The sequence below is a fragment of the Mytilus galloprovincialis genome, chromosome 8 (assembly GCF_965363235.1).
Source record: "Mytilus galloprovincialis chromosome 8, xbMytGall1.hap1.1, whole genome shotgun sequence".
In the NCBI taxonomy this organism is placed as follows: domain Eukaryota; kingdom Metazoa; phylum Mollusca; class Bivalvia; order Mytilida; family Mytilidae; genus Mytilus; species Mytilus galloprovincialis.
This window is the reverse complement of record NC_134845.1, coordinates 51,158,925-51,180,630: the sequence shown is the minus strand read 5'-3', so window position 1 is coordinate 51,180,630 and position 21,706 is coordinate 51,158,925. Positions and strand designations below refer to the sequence as shown.

General features: G+C 31.8%; 2 protein-coding genes across 3 annotated transcripts in view; one reads left to right on the top strand and one right to left on the bottom strand.

The window, feature by feature from the left end:
• Positions 1 to 5,629: 5,629 nt before the first annotated feature.
• Positions 5,630 to 21,573, bottom strand: LOC143042164 (uncharacterized). 2 transcript variants are annotated; one of them, XM_076214431.1, is made up of 13 exons: positions 21,475 to 21,573; positions 19,497 to 19,578; positions 17,443 to 17,508; positions 16,156 to 16,316; positions 15,527 to 15,668; positions 14,956 to 15,061; positions 13,461 to 13,600; positions 12,131 to 12,359; positions 11,056 to 11,184; positions 9,619 to 10,583; positions 8,760 to 8,828; positions 6,578 to 6,679; positions 5,630 to 5,855 (listed from the first exon to the last, which is right to left on the bottom strand). In XM_076214431.1, the coding sequence occupies exons 5-13, from the start codon at positions 15,551 to 15,553 to the stop codon at positions 5,658 to 5,660; spliced, it is 1,965 nt and encodes a 654-aa protein (XP_076070546.1). In that variant the 5' UTR covers positions 15,554 to 15,668; positions 16,156 to 16,316; positions 17,443 to 17,508; positions 19,497 to 19,578; positions 21,475 to 21,573; the 3' UTR covers positions 5,630 to 5,657. The 2 variants fall into 2 exon arrangements, with proteins under 2 accessions (XP_076070546.1, XP_076070545.1); XM_076214430.1 differs by lacking the exon at positions 21,475 to 21,573 and adding an exon at positions 21,045 to 21,189.
• Positions 21,336 to 21,706, top strand: part of LOC143042163 (protein diaphanous homolog 2-like) — a 50,460-nt gene continuing 50,089 nt past the window's right edge. The window contains exon 1 of the mRNA XM_076214426.1: positions 21,336 to 21,692. Within this exon, the coding sequence (XP_076070541.1) occupies positions 21,657 to 21,692 (36 nt within the window). The 5' untranslated portion in view covers positions 21,336 to 21,656. The remainder of the gene's footprint in view (positions 21,693 to 21,706) is intronic.

Below are 21,706 nucleotides of genomic sequence, written 5' to 3'. Positions count from 1 at the left end.
TATACCAAGCACAACCTTTGTAAAAATGAAATTTGTATAAAAAAATATAACAGCTATATATTCAAAAGTAAAGTATAAATCTTTCAATTTCAAGAATTGATCACTGTAAAGTTTGGGCAGAAGGTTTTTAAAGCGTCACATTCAAATTAGCCCTAGACTTATTTACATAATTAAGAAAAATTATTATATGCCTTCTAGACAATCAACATGCAAAATTGTATTGACCTCGCATATATATAGCAACTGAAGACAAGGCAAAAACTATCCTGACTATGAGCCCCCAAATTAAGGCAAAAAAGTTCTATGAACGTTTACTGCAACCAATTCATATATCAAGCAATGTTGACACATCAGGTATATAAAAGATATTGAGGGAAAAAATATTTATGTCGCAATTTACCATTGCCACAGGTTATTTGAATTATTATACTTACTGCAGGACCCTTTGTGATGACCCATCTTCTCCAGTTGGTTGGTTGCGGCGTTGGCGTTCTAGTCGTTTAGTACATGTATATATGTGTTTTGGAACTATATCTCTGTGTCAAATAGTCTGTAATGTTTTGGATTTTTGTGTTCTTATTCTCATTTCATCATAAAATTTCTAACATATATAATTGTTTATGCTTAACTTGAGTGTCATGTAATTGAAAAAGGTAAGATAGATTTTGTTATCCAGTGATTTCAAGACTTGTTGAGAGTGGTCTTGTTAAGATAAAAGTGTGTGAAGAAGATATGACACTTTAATAGTCTTATCATGTTTTATTTAGTACACCTTAAATTGCACCTGAGTGGTAGACATGTACAAGTTTTATTATTTGGTGCTTGTGTATTTCATTGTCGTAACAGCGGCAGATGAAAAAGTAAACCAAAAACGCTTTCTAAAAATTGAAAGACTTTTAAACGAACAAAAAGATGAAATTGAACGACTTAAAAATGAAGGTGAAGAAATGAAACGAACACTAGATATTCAGGGAATGGAAATGATGCATTTAAAAAAAGCAATGGGGAACGTGATAGACGAAAACAAACACTTGAAGAAGTTGTTGAACTCTGAATCCAAAACCCGTTTGGTTGATGGAAAAGATAAACTGATAAGGCCAAAAGAGAGAGATATTTTCAATCATAAAGGTAAATATATCTAACAAATTGTCAGAAAATATGCTGCAGAAAATAAGCTACACGAACAAATACCTTCGTTATTCATAACCTATAACTTTACTGTCATTTGACATACGAAGTTTGCCCGTTATTCGTGTTCATTGAAATAATATACCATTACGAATTGTCCATTAATCTGATGGAATTTGTAGGTACGAACAATGAAAATTATGATAATGCTGAATAAAGAATTATGTAATATGTCGAAGATATTGTATATAAAATTTTGTACAAGGACTGCAGCGACTCTTCGCCATCTATGTATCAATTTAGTATATCATTTAATTTAAAGTCGTCACATTATAACGCTCATAACACTGATAGGCTTTTTAACATTTTATCCCAAAAATATGCAGTTCAATGCAAAAAAAACAAAAACAAAACCCAACCAACCCAACAACGTAAGGATGTTTAAAGAATGTTAACAGATATAACTAATAAGTAATTCGTAAAGCTTATTGGTAGGTCAGCAAAATGAATAAGGACAGAAACGAAGGAACTACATACCAAAATAAAGTTAATATGTAAAAAAAAAGCGGATAACAGACGTACTTCAGTGAAGTAAATATATATATAAGATTTTAATCTTGTTTAATATTTCATAAACTTTCGTCTTATAGAACGTATAGATCTTCTTTTCAGAAAGAAGACTATTAGTAAATGGTGGAGATCACGGAGACCGTGTGGCATTTTATGCATTTATGAGTAACAATGAAGCAATTCTGAAACACCATACTCTGACTTTCGATGTGACAAAAGTTAATTACGGTAGTGGTTATAACAATAATACAGGAATATTCACGGCACCTGTCAGTGGCGTGTATGTCATTACAACTACAATACATCCATACGAAAATAGCGCAGCGTCCATTGAAATTATAGTAAACAGCAACGTCCATGGTTCAATATTTACGGATAGTTCTGACGGTTGGGACATAAACGCTTCCACAGGTATTGTTATAGCATGGATGAACCAAGGAGACGTTAGTTTTGTAAGAACCAGTGCTAGTTACAACTCATATGGAAGTCTTTACAGCGGCACCATACTTAGGTGCAGTTTTGCTGGATGGAAAATTTCAGATTAAATGTGAAATCATATTTTCTCAATAAAAAACATCTTTTTACATTTTGCAGATTCAATTGTTATAAATTTTCTCCAAAAGCTATCGTAATCTAAGATTTATTATAAATTATTAATGAAATACTATAATTACAAGTCTTAATTTACATTTATTAAATGCATTTGCAACTTAAAGAACTAAACAGCAGCCTTTATCTTAATAAATGAAAGAGAAACATACCTCCTTCATTTGTAATTATTCAATGTGACAACAATTTTTTGACTTTAGCCAAAAGAGATCCCCTTTTTCCTATTCATCTCATCATACCTGAATTTAGATCTTGTCTTTACCAAGTCAGGAATATGACAGTTGTTGTCCATTCGTTTGATGTGTTTGAGCTTATGATTTTACCATTTGATGAGGGACTCTCCATTTTGAATTTCCCTCACAGTTAAATATCGCTGTTATTTAACTTTTTCTGATGCCCCTTCCCCCCTTTTTTTTGCTTCCGGCATTTTACATTCAGGCCATACATTACGCATAGAACATGATATACGTAGGGGGTTCATACATCAACTATTTTGTTGTCTATATTTGTTTTGGTCATATGAAAATATTTGGTCAGTGTCACAAAATGGTGCCCATTATTTGTTATTTGTAGTACTGAATATATTGCCTAATGAGTATATATTTATTAACACTCTCAATGTGTCGATAAAAGAAACGCAACTGCAGATGGTATTGAATATGAATGAAACATTATCGAAAGCATGGTTATATACGTATAAAATATGCATTGTTTCTGCAAGGAAGGTTCGATTCCAATTTCACAGACTCTGTTCTGTCGTCCTTGGAAGGAATATGCGATTTATGTAACGATTCCTATCTACCTTGCTTTAAATCTTCAAAGGTAGGACAATATTGTTTTGTGTTCTTTTGTCCTTTTTCGAATGAATGGCCATGAATTTGCTAATGTGGATTGGAAACCCAAAATGGAAGGCATGGGACAAGCAGTGAATAACCGCATTTAGAATTTGAAAGCAACAATAGATGACCTAAAGACACAAAATTCTGACCTTTAACATATTTTCATTTAAAAAATAAATTAAATGATTAATCGATGTCGCTAGAACACAGAGATATATTATAAATAAAGTAAGACAAATTATAAGCAGAAAAGACAGATTGTCGAGCTTAAAAAAAACAGAAAACCGACATCAAAGCAAAACTAAATACTACGTACTAGATTATTCAAAGTCACTGTGGTAAAATAGAGAAAAATTTAAATCCAGTGTCACTTTCCATATATGAAGTTAATCTTCCGGATAAAAAAACCGAAGCAAGCAAATGTCTAACTAAAAAAAAGAAATTTAAAAACAGATACACATGCATTAACAAATGATTTACTTGGCATACGTCAACGAGACAGCACAATCTAACAAATGACCGAAGAGAGGCCTGTCCGTTTTGAGTACCCAGAGCTGCACATATCAGTCAATAATGAAATCCAAAGACGTGGTTATAGTGATGGGACTTACGAACCATGGAAACTGAATTCGTCAAAAATATTCGCAGTTGCATGGATGAAACCTTCGTCAGAACATGTTCGGATTATGATGTTGTAGGGGATTAACCTCAAGTTTTAGATTAGACAGAATATTATTTTAATTAATTGCTGCACTATTCATTGAGTAGCTATTTGATAACAATTTATTTGTTATGCTCTCACATTTTAAAATTGCAATGGTAATCATTTCGCTGAATAAATATTTAGAATTATATCAACTGGAGATAACTTGAAAAAATGTAATATGTAACTACTTATTGCTCCATGCTTCAAACAAAAAAAAGCAATATATTTACTTAAAAAGCAATGAAAACAAACATACACGTAGCCTGTTCGATTATGTGTTCTTTAAATTAGTAATGGTCACCATGTAGATAAGATTTTCTGTCCTTAGGTCATCTATTGTTGCTTCCGAACTCAAAAATTGCAATTATTCACTGCTTGTTCCATGTCTTCAATTTCGGTTTCCCAATCCACATTAGCAAATTCATATCCATTCTGTCCAAAAAGGGACAAAAGAAGACCAAACAAAAGTTTCATACCTTTGAAGTTTTAAAGCAATGTAGATATGAATCGTTATAAACGAAATTTGTTATACAAATTGCATATTCCTTCCAAGGACGACAGTAGAGTCTGTGAAATTGGAATCAAACCTTACTTGCAGACAATACATACCTAATGGGTATATAACAATGTTTTCGATAATGTCTCATTCATTTTCAATAGGGTCTGCATTTTAGTTTCTAAACTGGGAGGGTGATTGAAATAAAGGCAATTTATTTTCCATGGGAAGCACATTTTTGGCAGAACTAATAACTTCCCAGACTGTAACTTCTGAAAACTAGAGGCTCTCAAGAGCCTGTATCGCTCACCCGACTCTACTTGGGTTTTTGAAAAAGATAAAATCATCACAGGTACTTAAATAATGATGGAGGCCAAACTTGGTTTAATATTGCATTCCATTCAATGGTTCTCTAAAAGAAGATTTCCCTATGTTAAACTAAGTCCCCCGCTGGCGGCTATCTTAGATGATGGATCGGGTACAAAGTAACAACACTTGGTCAGCACCTCATAAGGAACATTCATGCTATGTTTGGTTTCATTCTATTCAGTGGTTCTCTAAAAGAAGACATTTGTATGCATTTCCCATAGGGTACTATGTTAAACTAAGTCCCTGCTGTTGGCAATCTTGGAAGATGGATCAGCTACAAAGTAACAAAACTTGGTCAGCACCTCATGAGGAACATTCATGCTATGTTTGGTTTCATTCCATTTGGTGGGTCTCTAAAAGAAGACATTTGTATGTATTTCCCATAGGGTCCTATGTTAAACTAAGTCCCCTGCTGGCAGCCATCTTGGATGATGGATCAGCTACAAACTAACAACATTTGGTCAGCACCTCATAAGGAACATTTATGCCATGTTTGGTTTTTTCCATTCAGTGGTTCTCTAGAAGAAGTTCAAAATGTAAAAAGTTAACGACGACGAGGGACGACTGCACCAATTGATGAGAAAAGCTCACTTGGCCCTTTGGGCCAGGTGAGCTAAAATTGGAAGTTATTGTATTGTATGACATTACTGATTGGAAGATGTAGTACAAGTTGGCTCTTCCACTCAAACATCTTTTGATCTGTAATACAGATATCTTTAGAGCAAACACATGAAACCATGACACAAATGAAAATCTATGATGACACCTTTATAACTCATCTCTTTTTAAGATGCCTGCTGAGAATCGGTGAAAGATCAACCATTTTTAGATCATCATTGTTTAAATGCACAGTTTTACTGCAATCAATTTGGTAAATTATAAGAGTTGATATAAAAGTAATCTAATTCAATAAATAATGTCAATTTTATTGAGTATGAATTTAATTATATCGTTGTTTTGGTGGTTGATAATATTGCATGGTTGGTTTGTCATTATCTGGCTTCTTCCGTCTGAATTCCATGCTTTGTATTTGGCTGGCATTGGTTGGTTGATTAGCTGGTGGGGGTACGTTATAAGCAAACATCCCAGGTGGTGGCATACTGAAGTCTGGTAGTGCTACTGCTTGTACTTTAGGCAGCTGTAAAGGAATAATATGGATTAAATAATTAATGTTTACTTTGACTTCTAAAAATGTTTATATTATACTCCCCTGGAACTACCTTTTTTTCTATATCACAGTTAATTCATATGTCTGAACATTGTATTTGAAACTCCTTCAGACCTATCAAAAAAATATCTGGTATAGTAACATTGACACTGTTAATGTATTTCATGTGTAGTATCTAATCATCTTTTAATATATGGATTAAACTTTTTAAATCGAAGACTAATTTTTAGTCTCATTTAATTCATTGACACAAGGCAGTGCCTATATACATCTCTTATAAGGAGATGGAACAAAAGACAAGACAAAACAATAAACATACCAGTCTACCAATAATGGATTCAAGAAGATAAATGGCTGCCAAATTTATAGAATACTGTACACCTACTAATTTTCATGATTTTTAAAAGCAAAGTATGGGGCATACACAAATTATCAAAAATGTATGTTAATTATTTCTTTCCTCATTAATGGCATACATATCAGGGGCGGATCCAGGGGGGGTTCCGGGGGTTGGAACCCCCCTTTTTTTTGGCCGATCAATGCATTTGAATGGGAGCATATAGTTGGAACCCCCCCTTTACTCTGGGTTGGGAACCCCCCTTTTTAAAATGGCTGGATCCGCCACTGCATATTTATAAATGATCTAATCAAATCATGTTTATTTCATCTTTAATGTGTTAATTAATACCTACTGGTTTTATATCTGTTAATTTAACTTCCTCATGATTTCCATATTCCAGAAATAGTACAACAGCAAAACTCTGTATGCACTGGTGTATCACAGCATGATAATACTGAAATAGAAATACTACACTAGAAATACATTTGATGATTGATGGTTCTGTTCAATGTCTAATAGCAAATTAAAAGCCTATTGAGACGAAAGCAGGATAATGTTACATGAATACTAAACTTGACAGACATCAAATTAAATGTCTATCGAGACGAAAGCAGGATAATGTTACATGAATACTAAACTTGACAGACATCCTGAGCGGAAAATTTAATGTGTTAGTTCAAAAGGTAACAGTCATATCCATTATTTTATTTTGACTCCCAGCCCAAGATTTTGCTCTTTACTCATATTAAAATGTCATGTGTTACCAGAGAAACAGCAAAAAAAGTCTGTAATAGAATTCAGTTTAACAAAATCTTGTTGTACCCCATGCTTTTAAAAATCCTTCTAACACTCTGGGTAGATTATGAATTGTTGAATTTCAGAGACATTTTTATAAGTCATTAAAGCAGAAGCCATTTGTCAATTTTCTTAGTTATCTATTTATTGTTATTAGTTCTTTGTCCTAATGAAATGTTTATAGGTTTCATTATAAAAGCTTAGGGTTGAAATCTTAACAGGTAAAACTGTGAGCTACTGCTCACTGATGATACCCCCGCCGCAAGTGGATAATTTTAATAGTGTAAAAATATGCAAGTGTTCGGTAAACAGGAAGTTGTTGAGTGATGAATCTGAAAACGCGGGGGTATAACTATGATGAAAGATTACTTCATTGATTTATATTTTCCTCTTGATACCTAATGCACAAACAGCTATCTATTACTGTGAAGTGGTGAAAGATTTATTGATTGTTGTTTAAGGTGGCTCGTGGGTACAAAAATTTCAGCAAAAAGTTGAACCTTTATTTTTTCATTACAAATTTTATTTATTACACTTTAAGTTATTACTTTATGATATGGTAAAAAAAATCAACCCAAAAAATCGGTTCGGTTTGGCCCCAGATGACTTTTGAAATGTTTATTTCATTGAAAAAGCTCCAAAATATCTCCCTTTGGTGCAAAAATACCATTTTTTGGCATTAAATTTGAAATATCCAATTTTTTATTATTGTTTTCATATAAGCTGTACATAAACTAAATAATTGTAAAATTTAAGCGAATTCTGTAATTAGGTTATTTTTTTATTTCGATATTACCTCTATTTCTCCTATTAGTTCAACAGAAAAAAAGGACCTTAACAAAAATGTATGCTTCTTCCGGACGCAGATTGTAAGCTTAAATGAACGGTGACTCCATTTTTTTATTTCATTTTTCTTTAAAGTATATGATAAAGTTCATTTATAAAAAAATATAGCGAAATCCTATATTAGAAAAAAAAAATTGATTTATACCCAGGACTGCCAGGAGCCCCCTTAACATCCAGTGGGGTGATGAAAGATAATAGTAATTTAAAGTTAACTGATTGTGCTTTTTCATGGTACCAATGTTGATTTACCAACTTTCTTTTATATTTTTCTAAACAATCTAATTAGAATTGATGGATAAGATTAACATTTGCTAGCAGATTATAATATTTTTCTTAAATACCTTATACAAATATGCTTTTTATGTACTAAAAAAAAATGATGTGAGCAATATTAGAAAGCCAAGACTTTTAAATGCTGATATAAAAATATGTAACAGAGAACCATCAGATGAAAAACAATATACTCCTCTTTCTGAGTAGGAGTATAAATACACATCCAACATTCCATTTTTTTTAATTTTATGAATATAAGAAAACAGACAGTCTATTACAATATTCATTCGTAGCTCTGATTTTAACATCTTACAAAGCAAAAATAATTCCACTGAAACCAGTGCTTAGGGCCATATTAAGCTTGTAGTGAGGTGAGAGGTTTTATGTTCCGTGTTAAAGGCCTCACTGTGACTTTGGGATGAAGAATAGCAATAAAAGGACTGTTCCTTTGCTTTTCGTGTTTGTTTTTTTTTTGTTTCTCTGCATGAACTGATTTGGTGTCATGTATGGATACCCCATATCTTTTGTTTTCTATAATACAAATTGTATTATATTTCATTTTGAAGTTGTATTGTTTTGTTTAAATGTTTTTGTAATCATGTAAATCTGTTAATATTAACCTGATTATCTTCCCAATATTTGGCCAAACAATGTTCTCCTTCTTTCCAGGTCTTAATTTCACCAGCAGGCTAGTAAAAGATAAGAAATATATTATACTTAAAATTTGATTAAAAAATATAGCTGTACTGGCCATGCGTTTGGGTGCAAGTAAACAGATATTATGCTACCATCAAATTATAACGTATAACAAAAAAAGTTTCAATGAGTCTAAGAAAAGGTATAAAATAAAATAAAATTATGTGAGAAATTGTGTATGATTTTGGTACCTAAATGCTACAATACATCTCACTACAATACTGTAAATGATATGATTTAAGTAAAGATCAGACAGAATATTTTGTGGCTGTGTGGTCATGGTAAAGTTAAAGGCCTAACAATTACCATGTGCACCTTAACGGTTAAATTTGTCTGTGTGGTTTCCTGTCAGCATCACTACATATCCACCTAGACAATTGAAAGCTTGAGGAAATGTATATATATATTCTTCTTTTAGTGGGAGTAATAAAGACATTGCACCAGAAAAAGTTCAATCTTACATATTCACCCCGCTTTCATGTTTTATTCATAGTAATTCATGTCAGAGCAAAAACACAAGAGAAAATTTTTGTTTCTTCTTATATTTTTTCAAGTATTTCCTGTCCAAAATCCTGTAGTTGACTATCACAAAAATGTAAAATTATAACAAATCAGCAATAAGTATCGAAACACAAGTAATTCCAGTTAATTTATGGCAATATGCAAGATACTTTTAAAATTCCATGTGATTGAATATTTTTTTTAACCACTTGGCTGATGGTATATAAAAGTGACCACTTCTAAATACAAACCATCAAACAAAACAGCTTTAAGATAACTTACTGCTTGATACTGTTTTTGTCCATTATTTGTGGGTTCTTTTTTCCTGGATTTAAAATCATTTGTTTGTCCTTGATACGACTGGTCACTGTTTTCAGACTTTCCTTTGTAGTTAGTTTGTGATTTGTTATTTTGTCCATCTCTCCTATTACTTGTAGTATAATTACTGTCTCTTTGTTCTGTTCTACCAGAACTATAATCTCCAGGATTTCTGTTTTGAGAGTCTCTGCTATCATAATCATTTCCATTTGAACTACGGTTTTCATTTTGTGAACCTCGGTCATTGTAATTACGACTTTTACTGGTATCTGACCGTCCGTCATAGTTCTGTTCTCGATCATTTCCTTTTTGATTTGGTCGTCTGCTGTCTTGAAAGTTTCTATCACTAGTATTTGACCCTTGCTCTGACCTTTTGTCGTAATTTTGTGGCCTATCGTTTCTTGTTACTTTATCATTGTTATAATTTTGACGATTATTACTAAACTGCCCATCACCTTTACTTTGTTGAAAGTTTCTGTCATTATTTGTCTGTTGTGACCTCTGACCTTTGTCAAATTTATCTGGTTGTTTATTTCGATCATAACCACTTTGACCTCTGTCAAATTTATCTGGTTGTTTATTACGATCGTAACCACTTTGACCTCTGTCAAATTTATCTGGTTGTTTATTACGATCGTAACCACCCTGACCTCTGTCAAATTTATCAGGTTGTTTATTTCGATCGTAACCACTCCCAGGTCGCTGAGATTTATTATCATAGTTGGAGGATTGTTGTGGATTAAATGCGGGACTAGATTTGGGTCTGCTATCAAAGTTTCGTCTATCGTTTTGTGAATTTTGTCTATCATAGTTAGATGAATTGTCTTGATATTTGGGTTTATAACCTCTATCACCCTGTCTGCTGCCATCGTTTGAGTATTGCATAGATTTAGAAGGCACACTATTGCTGGATTTTGAATCTTTGTTTTCTATGAAATAAATGAGACATCAAATTATTTTGATAAAATTTTAAATATAAAATAAAAGTTGAAAAATATTCACTTATTTAATCTTTTATTACAATGGATACTTGGAAAAGGTATCTTTCTTAATGGTTTGTTTGGTTAACATATATCAATTAAGTATGCAAACTGATTTTTATAGGCTTTTTGAAGAATAATCTGTAGAGATATCTTAATCTTAATTTCTGTCTCAGAACTAGCCATTACGTGTGAAGGATATATGTAACAACTGAAATGAAGATAATCTCTATAGTAAAACTAAAGACAACCATTAGTTTCAAATATTGTATCAGGATACTGCATGATTATCAATCATAACTCTGAAGAGGTAATAAATGGATAAATGGTGTCAAAACAATATAGAACAGACTCTTTAACACAGAAGTATCAAAGTACCCTGCTGTTGATAATGAGTATAACCATCTGTAATTTCAAGTACCTTTATTTTCTTTACTTCCCACAGGTATTTTATTACTTTTAGCTAAGAAGTCAAACAGAGTAACAGGAGCTGATGGTTTACTGGACATTTCCTCAGAATCTTCATCTTTCTGTCGTCTGCCACGACCTTCTAGAAAATGTAAGAAATGTATGTAATATAAACAATGCCACTTATAAAAACTGCTTGGTAAATGATACCCTAGGTGGGGGATTTCAGTCCTCGAGCAGTTACAAATATTCAGAAATTTGACTATGCTTGACATGAATATAATCTACCAGCATTAGATTTATTTATTAAAGATGCTCGAAACAAAGTTACTGTAACTCAGTTTGAGAAGACATAACAACCTTTTGATATCAAAATCTTTTTTTTAAAATGTCTTAATTCTTCTTTTGTAGATGGGTGTCCTTTTTTTAAGTATTTCTTCTCGGCATGTTGAAAAAATATTTTTTGATTTAAAAATATTTAACCAAGTATTATTGAATATACAACAAAAACTTCTTAATCTTGAAATTTAATGAATAAACTCTCAAAAAACTGTTATTATGTGTATACCAAATTTTAAGAAAAAAATCTTTTTAAAAACAAAAGGCAGATAATTATACTGTTTGATTAGACAATTTGTGATTTTCATTTTTCAAGAAAATAAGGCATATGATCCCCTTATCTTAATGATTTTCTCAAAAGTAATCATTGAATTTTAACATATATATTGTTTAATGTTTCATCAATAAGAAAAAATTAAGTTTTTACTATATAACTCAAATAACTGTGATTTCATCAATTTCAGTGTATTTTAAAGAAAAAACCTGGGCCTTGAACCCAAGTTTTAATATTGGAATTTGAAAGTGTGTTGAGATGAGAACTTTTTACAGAAGTTTTAGAAAAAAAACTGTATTCAAGACATCAAGATATTTTACTAAAAATCCAAAAAAATAAATGACTTTCAAAAATTCTGATTTTGTTTTGCATTAAAAAATTTGATTGAATATTGTTATGTCCAACTATAAAATAAAAAATTCAAATACATGCAGATTTGTTTTCTGATGGATTAAGAAATTTCCTTTTTAATTACCTCTCCTATCTTCCCTGGGTTGTCTCCCTTGGAAATCTCCTTTCCCACCTCTTGTTGATGGACCTTGTCTATCACTACCATATTGGTTCTGTCTAGCTCCTCCCCTTCCTTGTAGGAGATCATTGACAGCTAGTTGGAAGTTCCCATTGTTCTGTTTTAAAGAATTACTGGCCTGATCAGCAGAAAATCCCATTTCCATAATTCTTGCAATGTCTTTATCAGAGCCAACCTGAAAGGTAAACTTGTTATTTAAAAAAATTTGACTAAACAAGAATGCGTCCATAGTACATGGATGCCCCATCTATCATTTTCTATGTTCAGTGGACCATGAAAATGGGGTAAAAGCTCTAATTTGGCATCAAAATTAGAAAGATCATATCATAGGGAACATGTGTACTAAGCTTCAAGTTGATTCGACTTCAACTTCATCAAAAACTACCTCGACCAAAAACTTTAACCTGAGGCGGGACAGACAGACAGACGAGCAAACAAACGGACAAATGAACGGAAGCACAGACCAGAAAAACATAATGCCCATAAATGGGGCATAAAAAACATATAAAAATACTGTGTATTTAAATATAGTGGCATACACTCAAAATATATACAATCTGCTTCTAAATCACTTTTATTATTAAGATTTAATTCTAAAGAAAAAACTTAGATTTTTTTTACATTAGAAATGTTGGCGTTTGTTTTTGTTGCAGTTCAGTGTATCTATTGTTCTGTTGTTTTCTCTTTTAGATGATGTATTTCCCTCAGTTTTGGTTTGTGACCCAGATTTGTTTTTGCGTAATCAATTTGTTGTTTTTATAGTGATTAATATGATAACACAATGTTGACTGCTGTACCCATATTTTTTGACATTTTTACCTATTATGTCTGTTTGTTTTGTTCACGCATCGGTGACAATATAATGGAATTTGATGCGACTGTCATACAAGTGAGAGGTTTAGCTAGCTATAAAACCAGGTTCAATCCACCATTTTCTACATTTGAAAATGCCTGTACCAAGTCAGGAATATGACAGTTCTTGTCCATTCGTTTTTGATGCGTTTTGTTATTTGATTTTGCCATGTGATTATGGACTTTCCGAATTGATTTTCCTTTAAGTTCAGTATTTTTGTGATTTTACTTTTTATGACTATCCAACACTGATATACTACTGTTGTCTTTGATTGAGGGCAATTGCATTGAATTTATAAATGCTTTTTTTTTTTTTTTTTTTTAGATATGATTGAAAATCAGATTATCCAATTTTAAACTAAAGCTATAAATTAGTATTCAATTCCTTTATTTCGTTATAAATTTTGCAGCCTTAAAAGTTCACCTGTTTTTGTCCACCACCAAATGTTTTTGTCTTTTCTTCTTTGGCCTGCAGAGCTTCAGCAATGGTTGCCTGTCTCTGTTGTTCAAATTCTCCTTCCTCTTTCTTTTCTTCCTTCTTTGTTGCAAGGGACTTAAAATTGTCTAGAAAAATCAAAAGAAAATGTTCATCTTTCAACTGTCCAATAATCAGTTTTTAATACCCAACAAAAAATTGTATCAATTAGGAGATAACTGTATTGTATTTTAAGCTCCGACGGCATCAATTGGGGATTTGATGGTCGCAAATTAAGTTTACTGGCGACGCGTTAGCGGAGACAGTAAACGGGTATTTGCGACCATCAAATCCCCAATTGATGCCGTCGGAGCTTAAAATACAATATTGTTATCTCCATTCTAATGAAACTGACAGAAAACAACGTTAAAACATGTAATTAAAATCTGTCATATGCCGTATGCGCTTGCGCGTACGTCCCATAGCATCAATTGTCAATTGATGCCATGTAAAAAAGTGACGTTATCCAATCAAAATGAACGTTACAAACGTTGTTGCATTAGAATAAGCATTTATCTTCAATTTTTAGCAATAACAAATGAATAAGGCCTACATCTATTTCTATATACTTCAGTTTTGAAGATAATAGCTACATAAATGAAGGATAAAAGAGGCTGATGTAACAATAGGACATTAAAAGTTCATAAGTCAAAAAGAAACTGACAATGGCCTTCTAACACGATACACTTTAATCATCTCAAATTATTTAGTCTTTAATTATTCAAAGAATAAAAAACTTAAGTTAAATCTCTTTTTCAACATATCAATGGAAGCCACTACTTACTATAAAAGACTGACAGAAATAGCGGTGTTTAAACTCTTTCAGATTTTCTTAGGACCATAAGCATTTTACAGAGAATAGAAAACGGTCTAAAACTTAACCTTTCAAACACCTGTCAAACTTGATGACCAAATTTTTCAAGAATTTAATATAATTTGAGTAGAATCTTCCAGGTTACAAGTGTTTAAATTCTTTTTAAAACAAGAATGTGTTCATAGTACACAGATCCGCACTATCATTTTCTATGTTCAATGGACCGTGAAAATGGGGGAAAATCTCTGATTAGGCATCAAAATTAGAAAGATCATATCACAAGGAACATGTGTACCAAGTTTCAAATTGATTGGACTTCCAACTTCATCAAAAACTACCTCAACCAAAAACTTTTACCTGAGGCAGGACGAACAGATGGACAAATGAACGAATGGATGGACGAACAGACCCACAGACCAGAAAACATAATGCCCATAAATGGGGCATAAAAAAAAAAAGAAAACATATCTGTTCAGGGAGTATTATTAGTTCATATACAAAAAAAAAAATACCTAGCATGTGTCTTCACCATAATGTTGTTAAGAAGTATTATGTAGATGTAGATGTCATTTAAAGGTATGCAAACGTTAAATTTGGCATATGTAGTTTGCAGCAGTCCATGAAATTTACCTTTCTGAGTTGCAGGTTTGACTTGTTGTATTTTATGCCCAAAAGGAACAAATGGAGGTGGTCCTCCTTCTGTCACACCTCTCAGTTTGGACTGTTTAGATAACATCTAAAAATAAAATAAATAGTACAATTACATTACCATTAGTTGTTCATATTTCTGCATCATAATAACTATACCTGCATTCAGCCTCGAGAATAAAAAATGTGAATACTGTGACCAATAAAATGAAATACGTGGAAGCACTTTATACTTAAATGTTCCCAAAATCAATGCTTTACAAACCTATTAAATAACAAAAAAGAAGAGTTCAATTCTTTTAATTATACTATAATGCAACAACCATGAAATTAAATGCTACAGCAAATATTTCAATTGTTTTCCTATACATTGTTGTGAGGTGGTCACAGGAATCTTGTGTTGTCATAATGGTAGACTTAATTTTGAGAATTACAATTTGATATTGAAATGCCCCTCAATTGCTTTTATCCAATCAAACTGACCCAATTTAACCAACATACATGTAATATAATTTTCATCATATAGTGTCTTCATTTATTATTTTTAACATACCTTTTTAAGTTCCCAGTTTTCCGCCATTTTCTCCACACGTCCACCAATCAGGTGACAATTTTTATTGTTCAACAACAGAATTCCATGTTCTACTGCTACTGTTCCCTTTAACAGTACTTTAGTTCCTGGTGGTACATTCACTCTGCAAATATATACAATATGTCATTGTTGTGAAAATTGGCAGTATACACTTTAAGTATGGAACAACTGCATACTATGCTATGTCATATATACATTTCATTAATTCATTAAATTAACTATCATAAAAAAAGTTTTTTTTATTTCAAACTTTAATATTAGATATGCTAACCTATAACAGTTAAAAATGAAAACAAATCAATAATCTGAAAAGTTTCCAATTAATGAAAGATATTTTTCATATCTCAACTAATACAAAAAGTACTAATATTACACCTTGTGTTACACTGCCACATTTATATAGAAATATATACTTGCAAATAAATTTGCATGACTATTTTTAAATAGTATTTCTTCATTGTGAATGTTTTAGGTGCATCATTGAGCTTTGCCAAATGCGGTGCAGTAGACTCAACATATTTGCAGCTTACAGTCAAAGCTATATATATAGTTAAATAAATATACACTGAGAAATAAATATTAATTTATACCCAAACTTATCAAGTTTTTCTGTTTCCACACCATTACAGTTAAGATGACCATCAGTAAGGGTCAGTTTCAGCAGTCTGGGGGCTCCTTGAGATTCCTCATTATCTTTAGGGGCTGCTACATTCCTAATCTTCTGTATTTGTAACACCCCTGGACCTTCAACCTATAAAAAATTGATATTGTCATGTTTGCAATTATGTCAGCTTTCCTGATGTGAAATTTGTATTCTTCTAAATCCATACACAGTAGACCCTGTAACATGCACACATGAATTTCCTTGAACAAATTTATGATTTTAATCTGAATATTGAGTACCCTCTGCTAGTTTTTATTGTGTGTTTCACAATATATGGTCAATGATGGTCTATCTAAGCAAAAAAGGGGTTCTTGTGCACATATATGTACAACTGGTTTTACCTCTAAAACATTCTAGATATATGGATGATGTGCAGTTTGTAATTGTTTATCATTTGCGGCTTTTTTTCTGAGGATATTTGTGTCAATTCCTGTATTCTTTTTATGCATTATCTAGCAGGAATTAATATTGCAACTTATTATAATACATGTAATAGGCAATATAGGAAAGGTGTACTGACATAAGTGGTCTCTAAATACATAACTCCAAATAGAGCTTTCATTAGTAGAAGCCACATTAATTATGTGTATCAGTGGGGACTATGTAAAAGTATAAAAATATACACATAATTAACAGCGCCTGGTGATGTTTCATAGCCGCCTATTAGCCTGACCGGTTTTGGTCCAAAAATGACCTTCATCAGAGGCAGAATGGTGGATTAATGTTTGCACCCTATTTATATAGATATGGTAACCGGCAGTGCAGATTTAACCGGGGGTTCAGAGTTATTCAACTTATTATAATAGTTCACAACAAAACTTAAATTGAGATCAACCATTAACAGAGTTTTTTAATCACATAATCATGATAATATAGTTAATGGTGTTATTATTATAGATGTAACATTCTTAAATTTAACAATTGATAAGGGGTTTACCTAATACAATAACAGGAAGCTGATACGAAGACAAGAAAAGAGATATGTAAATCTTTTTATCTTGTTAAGAAATGCCTATACCAAGTCAGGAACATGACAGCTGTTTTCCATTGGTTTGATATTTTTTTACTTTTGATTTCATTTTGCCATTTGATAATGGATTTCTGTTTAAATTTTCTATTTTTGTTATTTTACTTTTTGTATGTGTCACATTTACGTAGCCAATTTACAATGTGATAAAAAATGGTGTATTGAAAGGGCTTCCATAGTACTTACATATTCACAGCTGACTTTACTAACATCTTCTGGTAACCATTTCCTTCCAATTTCTTTAAAATCAGTCTGGAAGAGAAAAGAACATTATTAAAAAGGTGCAAATAAGGCCAACCTTAAAAATATGTTTGTTTGCAGTTTTCCGACTGTACCTTCAGACTGAAGGGTCGGTAGGTAGGAAAAATATTTTATTTTATCAGTCAAAATACAGTTTAAACAAGCAGTTACACTAAACCAAGTTTCTTGTGAAGAAAAAAAAAACATTTTAAAACAACAAACACTGGACATGCTGAAAACCAACATCAAATGAACAGGCATTTTCAGATAAAAAACTTTACACCAAAACTGAAACTTTAACATAGTGTCATTATCCAATTTATGACATAAAATATGGTATAATTATTAAATACTGGAACACTTATAAACAAGGAATGTCATTATGACTAGAACTGTTTTAAAGAAATATATTCAGACATGTATGCTTCTTGACTAGAATGTTTCCATGAGTAGAGTATTTTCATCAGAAAAATGTAGATATTAAAGATAAATAAGACAATGTATTAAAGAGTGTATTTTTAATAAAAAAAAAAATAACCATTGAATCTTCCTCAATTGAAAAAAAAGTATTAAGACATTCGACTGTTTTCATATTTCTAACAATATTTAATTATATGTGATAAGGTTATATTTTTGCCAGGCTTTAATGAAAACCAAAGAAATCTAAAGTTTGGGGTGAAATCCATAGCACCCCATTAAAAGTAAATGGTCTGTACTGAAATGTTTTTAATGCATAAAAAAAATTGGCAGCATAGCTCCTAAGGACACGTTTTAATTGAATTCACACAGGCCACACAGTTTGGGTATATTCAATATTGTAAGAAAGAGAATAATTGCAATGAGTGGGGCAGCCCCCCTTATCCTAAAGGAGCATACTCATTGCAATCGAAGATAGATTTAATATAGATAGAGTATATTTATTTTTCAAGCTAACCATTCATTTTCTCTACATCTTTGTGTAGTTAGGGTTGCTTCTTATTGATTTGGCATGATCTATATCCATTAACATTTCAAATGAGCCCATTTCTCCGTACAGGCGTGTTTACAGATATCCATGAAGATTTAAGTCACGGAGGAGTGGTTTCATCTTTGTCGTCTCCACAACGATTAGTAGAAAATATGCCATACTTCAAGCTGCTGTCGAATTATTTAACCACTGAAATTGGTTCCATAAAGTCAGGCTCCACAGATTCTGTACCCGATTTGTTTGAGACGGAATGGTTATCGTGTCAGTTATGAATATCTGCTGCATCATCGTCAATGATATCATCACACATCGTTACATGTGCCTGAATCTGTATAAACAGTTTACTAATAAACTTTTTTGTTTGTTATTTGTTTTAAAATTGACACGAGACGACAGCGTAAAGTACTCCTCCGTGACTTCATGGATACCTGTAAACAATTTCCATGTGCTTTATCATTAAATGGTCACATGAACGCTTGACGGGAAGCTAAGAAAAACCGAACTTGAAATGCGTAATTGACCCAGACTTTAAATCATTTCCGGAAAGGACCCAAAGTTCCGGATCGCGTAAATAGAAGTATTAAAAAAAATTTCTTTAAATTTAAAGCAATAAAATTTTCACAGTCGGGAGGATTTTCAAGGGTCGGTCGGTAAACTGCAAACAAACAATATTTTAATTTAAGCCTAATGTACAATCAACAAAAAAAAATAGATGTTTTCATTTTCTTTTCTAATGTTAAATTAATGTTCTGTATTCTTAAAAGCAGTGTATCATTAATATACATAATAGTTTTAAAAGAATTCAATGCCCACCTCTGGCGCTGGATATTGTCAGTTTGATCCATTGTCAAATCAATCCAAAAATTTGATTATAATTGGCATTTGCTTCTTCTCCTAATGAAACATGTGAGTGATTTTTTTGGTAAGACCATGACTGTTTAAATCAAAGTCAGAAAATATATGCCAAGATAGGGAGAATATCATGACTATCCTACAGAACCAAAATCTGATTTAAATCTTTAAAAGTACTTACATCTTTGGCAACATCAATTATCTTTTCATCTTTTCTGGCGTTATCACCAACACACTGTTCAATACCCTCTGTACTTAAATGCCTAAAATATAATGTAAGATTTGAAATTTTGAAATTTATTCTGTAATCTACATGTATCAATTATTAATGATGATCGATAATCTTGCTTTCAGCTGTTTAATATGTACGGTGCAGTCTGCTGTATCTGTGTGCCTTACACTTTTGGCTTTACTTTGGATAATTCAGAGCTGCATAAACCCCATTATTCATTCTTTTCTTGAAATTCTCTTATAGTCAGTTCGAAGCCTTTTTATTGGTTTTGTGTTTAATACTTTTGTGCTCGAGTTTTGGAAAGTATTGCTTAATGCTATTTTTTTTCTTTGTTTCAAATAGTGAGATTCTGACAACATATTTTAGTGGAATAAAACTAAATCATGTTTTAGTTAGTATAATATTACTATATAAAAAATATATTTGTTTCTAAGTACATGTAAGTGAAATTTTGATGTTTTTTGTTTGTTTCATCAAATATAGTAAAAATCTTAAACATGTTTTGGTTAAAGTGTATTTCTATAAAACAAAATCATTGTTGTTTCAAAACAAAGTAAGATTTTCACAACATTTTTTTTTTTAATAAATTGTAAATTATGTTTTGGTAATCATGGTAATTGCATTGCTAAACATGCTATATATTTTTTTATTTTTTTTTTCCAAACGAAATATTTATTTTATTTGGAATATATATACATATAAAAAAACATCTATTAATTCAACTGGAATTTGAATAATGATTGGGTGAGAACCGACCTAAGGGGGCGAACGTATAGATGCATATGGTGCTAAGTGTAGTGGCAGTGAATAGACCTGATGAGGCCGATTCCAAATGCTTTCAGCTCTTCTAAAGAAATATATATATTTTTCATGTCTTTGAACTTCTTTACTTATAAATGAAAAATTAATGTTTCATTGACTTGGTTGAACTAGAAAACTGATGATGAGGATAGGGACTAATGTGAACATGAAGGTAACTTTATATCAATTTTGACAATTGGGCAACACTGTCAAAGTAACAGATGCGAGTGATTTCTTCAGTACAGTCGCTTGCAGTTTCTATTGGAACCCTGTGGATTCTTAATACTTTATGGCGCAGAAATAAGACTCTTCATGATTGGAGAACATGTGCATGCCGGTCTCGAATGCACCCAGACGTTGAGACGGGAGCTGCAGATTTTGAAACATGATGCATGTCGGGTGTCACTAGGTTCATGTCATTCTCTTGACCATATATTGCTTATGTAAAATTGTGACACCAAAAAAATACCAATGGTCTGAAGAAGTATGAACTCTTATCTCTGTAGTATCAGACATAAACATTCCAGAACAACTGTCAGATTGAGTTTTAAAACTAAAGTAAATAATTTGTTTAAATGAAATGAAATTTTGTGTTAATTAATAATGCACAAGCTTAACATGTCAAGCACAATATTAAACTTTGCAACTATCGTGTTAATGTGAGAGATAGTGTATTAAAATTGGGTTTCTTCTAACCATCCTTTGGCATCCAATGTGGCACCTGCCATTTTCCAACCTCCTTGATTTTAAAACAGCAATTTTGATTGGTCAATTTGGAAATATTGGAAAATCCCCTTTTTTTTACTTCTTTTTTTCTGCCCTTAATTCTTACAATATTTAATAGCGAATAACTTTATATACATCTGAGAAGGATGCAATAAAGAAAATTGAAAATGGACTTAAATGAAAAAAGAAATCTTATGCAGAATCTAAAAATAGTAAACAGTGCCGAAGTGAACATATAACCGTGAATCTCATTGGACAAAATTTTGGGAGTATGATATGGCGGATAGTGAATCACAAAAAAGTGTGTCAAAACACAATGAATGGAAGTTCATTTATATTCAAGTGTTAAATACCGCAGCAACTATTGACAGCAAGATTTTGTTATAAACTGATAATTTACCTTCATTTTCATATAATCCCTTCAAGTTTTATTCTTTGAAAATTAATGAAACTTCACGAACAGATTCGTTCAAATCAGCCCAGCTCCAAGATTCAAATGGACTAAATGTCTTATATGACTTAATGTCGTATGTTTACATGCGGTTTTGTATATCGGAGGAAGTATATACTTGAAGATAAACCATGGACAAAAAAGATATATCAAAACGGAACAGTATTGTAAGTATATAGCA

Bases quoted from the DNA above. Each gene is read 5' to 3' on its own strand.
- LOC143042164 (XM_076214430.1), bottom strand. From the start codon at position 21,076: ATGGCAGGTGCCACATTGGATGCCAAAGGATG. The intron at 13,601-14,955 runs GTAAATTTCATG...TGATTTTTCTAG, and splicing joins CAAACCTGCAACTCAGAAAG to ACAATTTTAAGTCCCTTGCA. The intron at 6,680-8,759 runs GTTAATATTAAC...TTTCTATTTCAG, and splicing joins AATATTGGGAAGATAATCAG to TATTATCATGCTGTGATACA.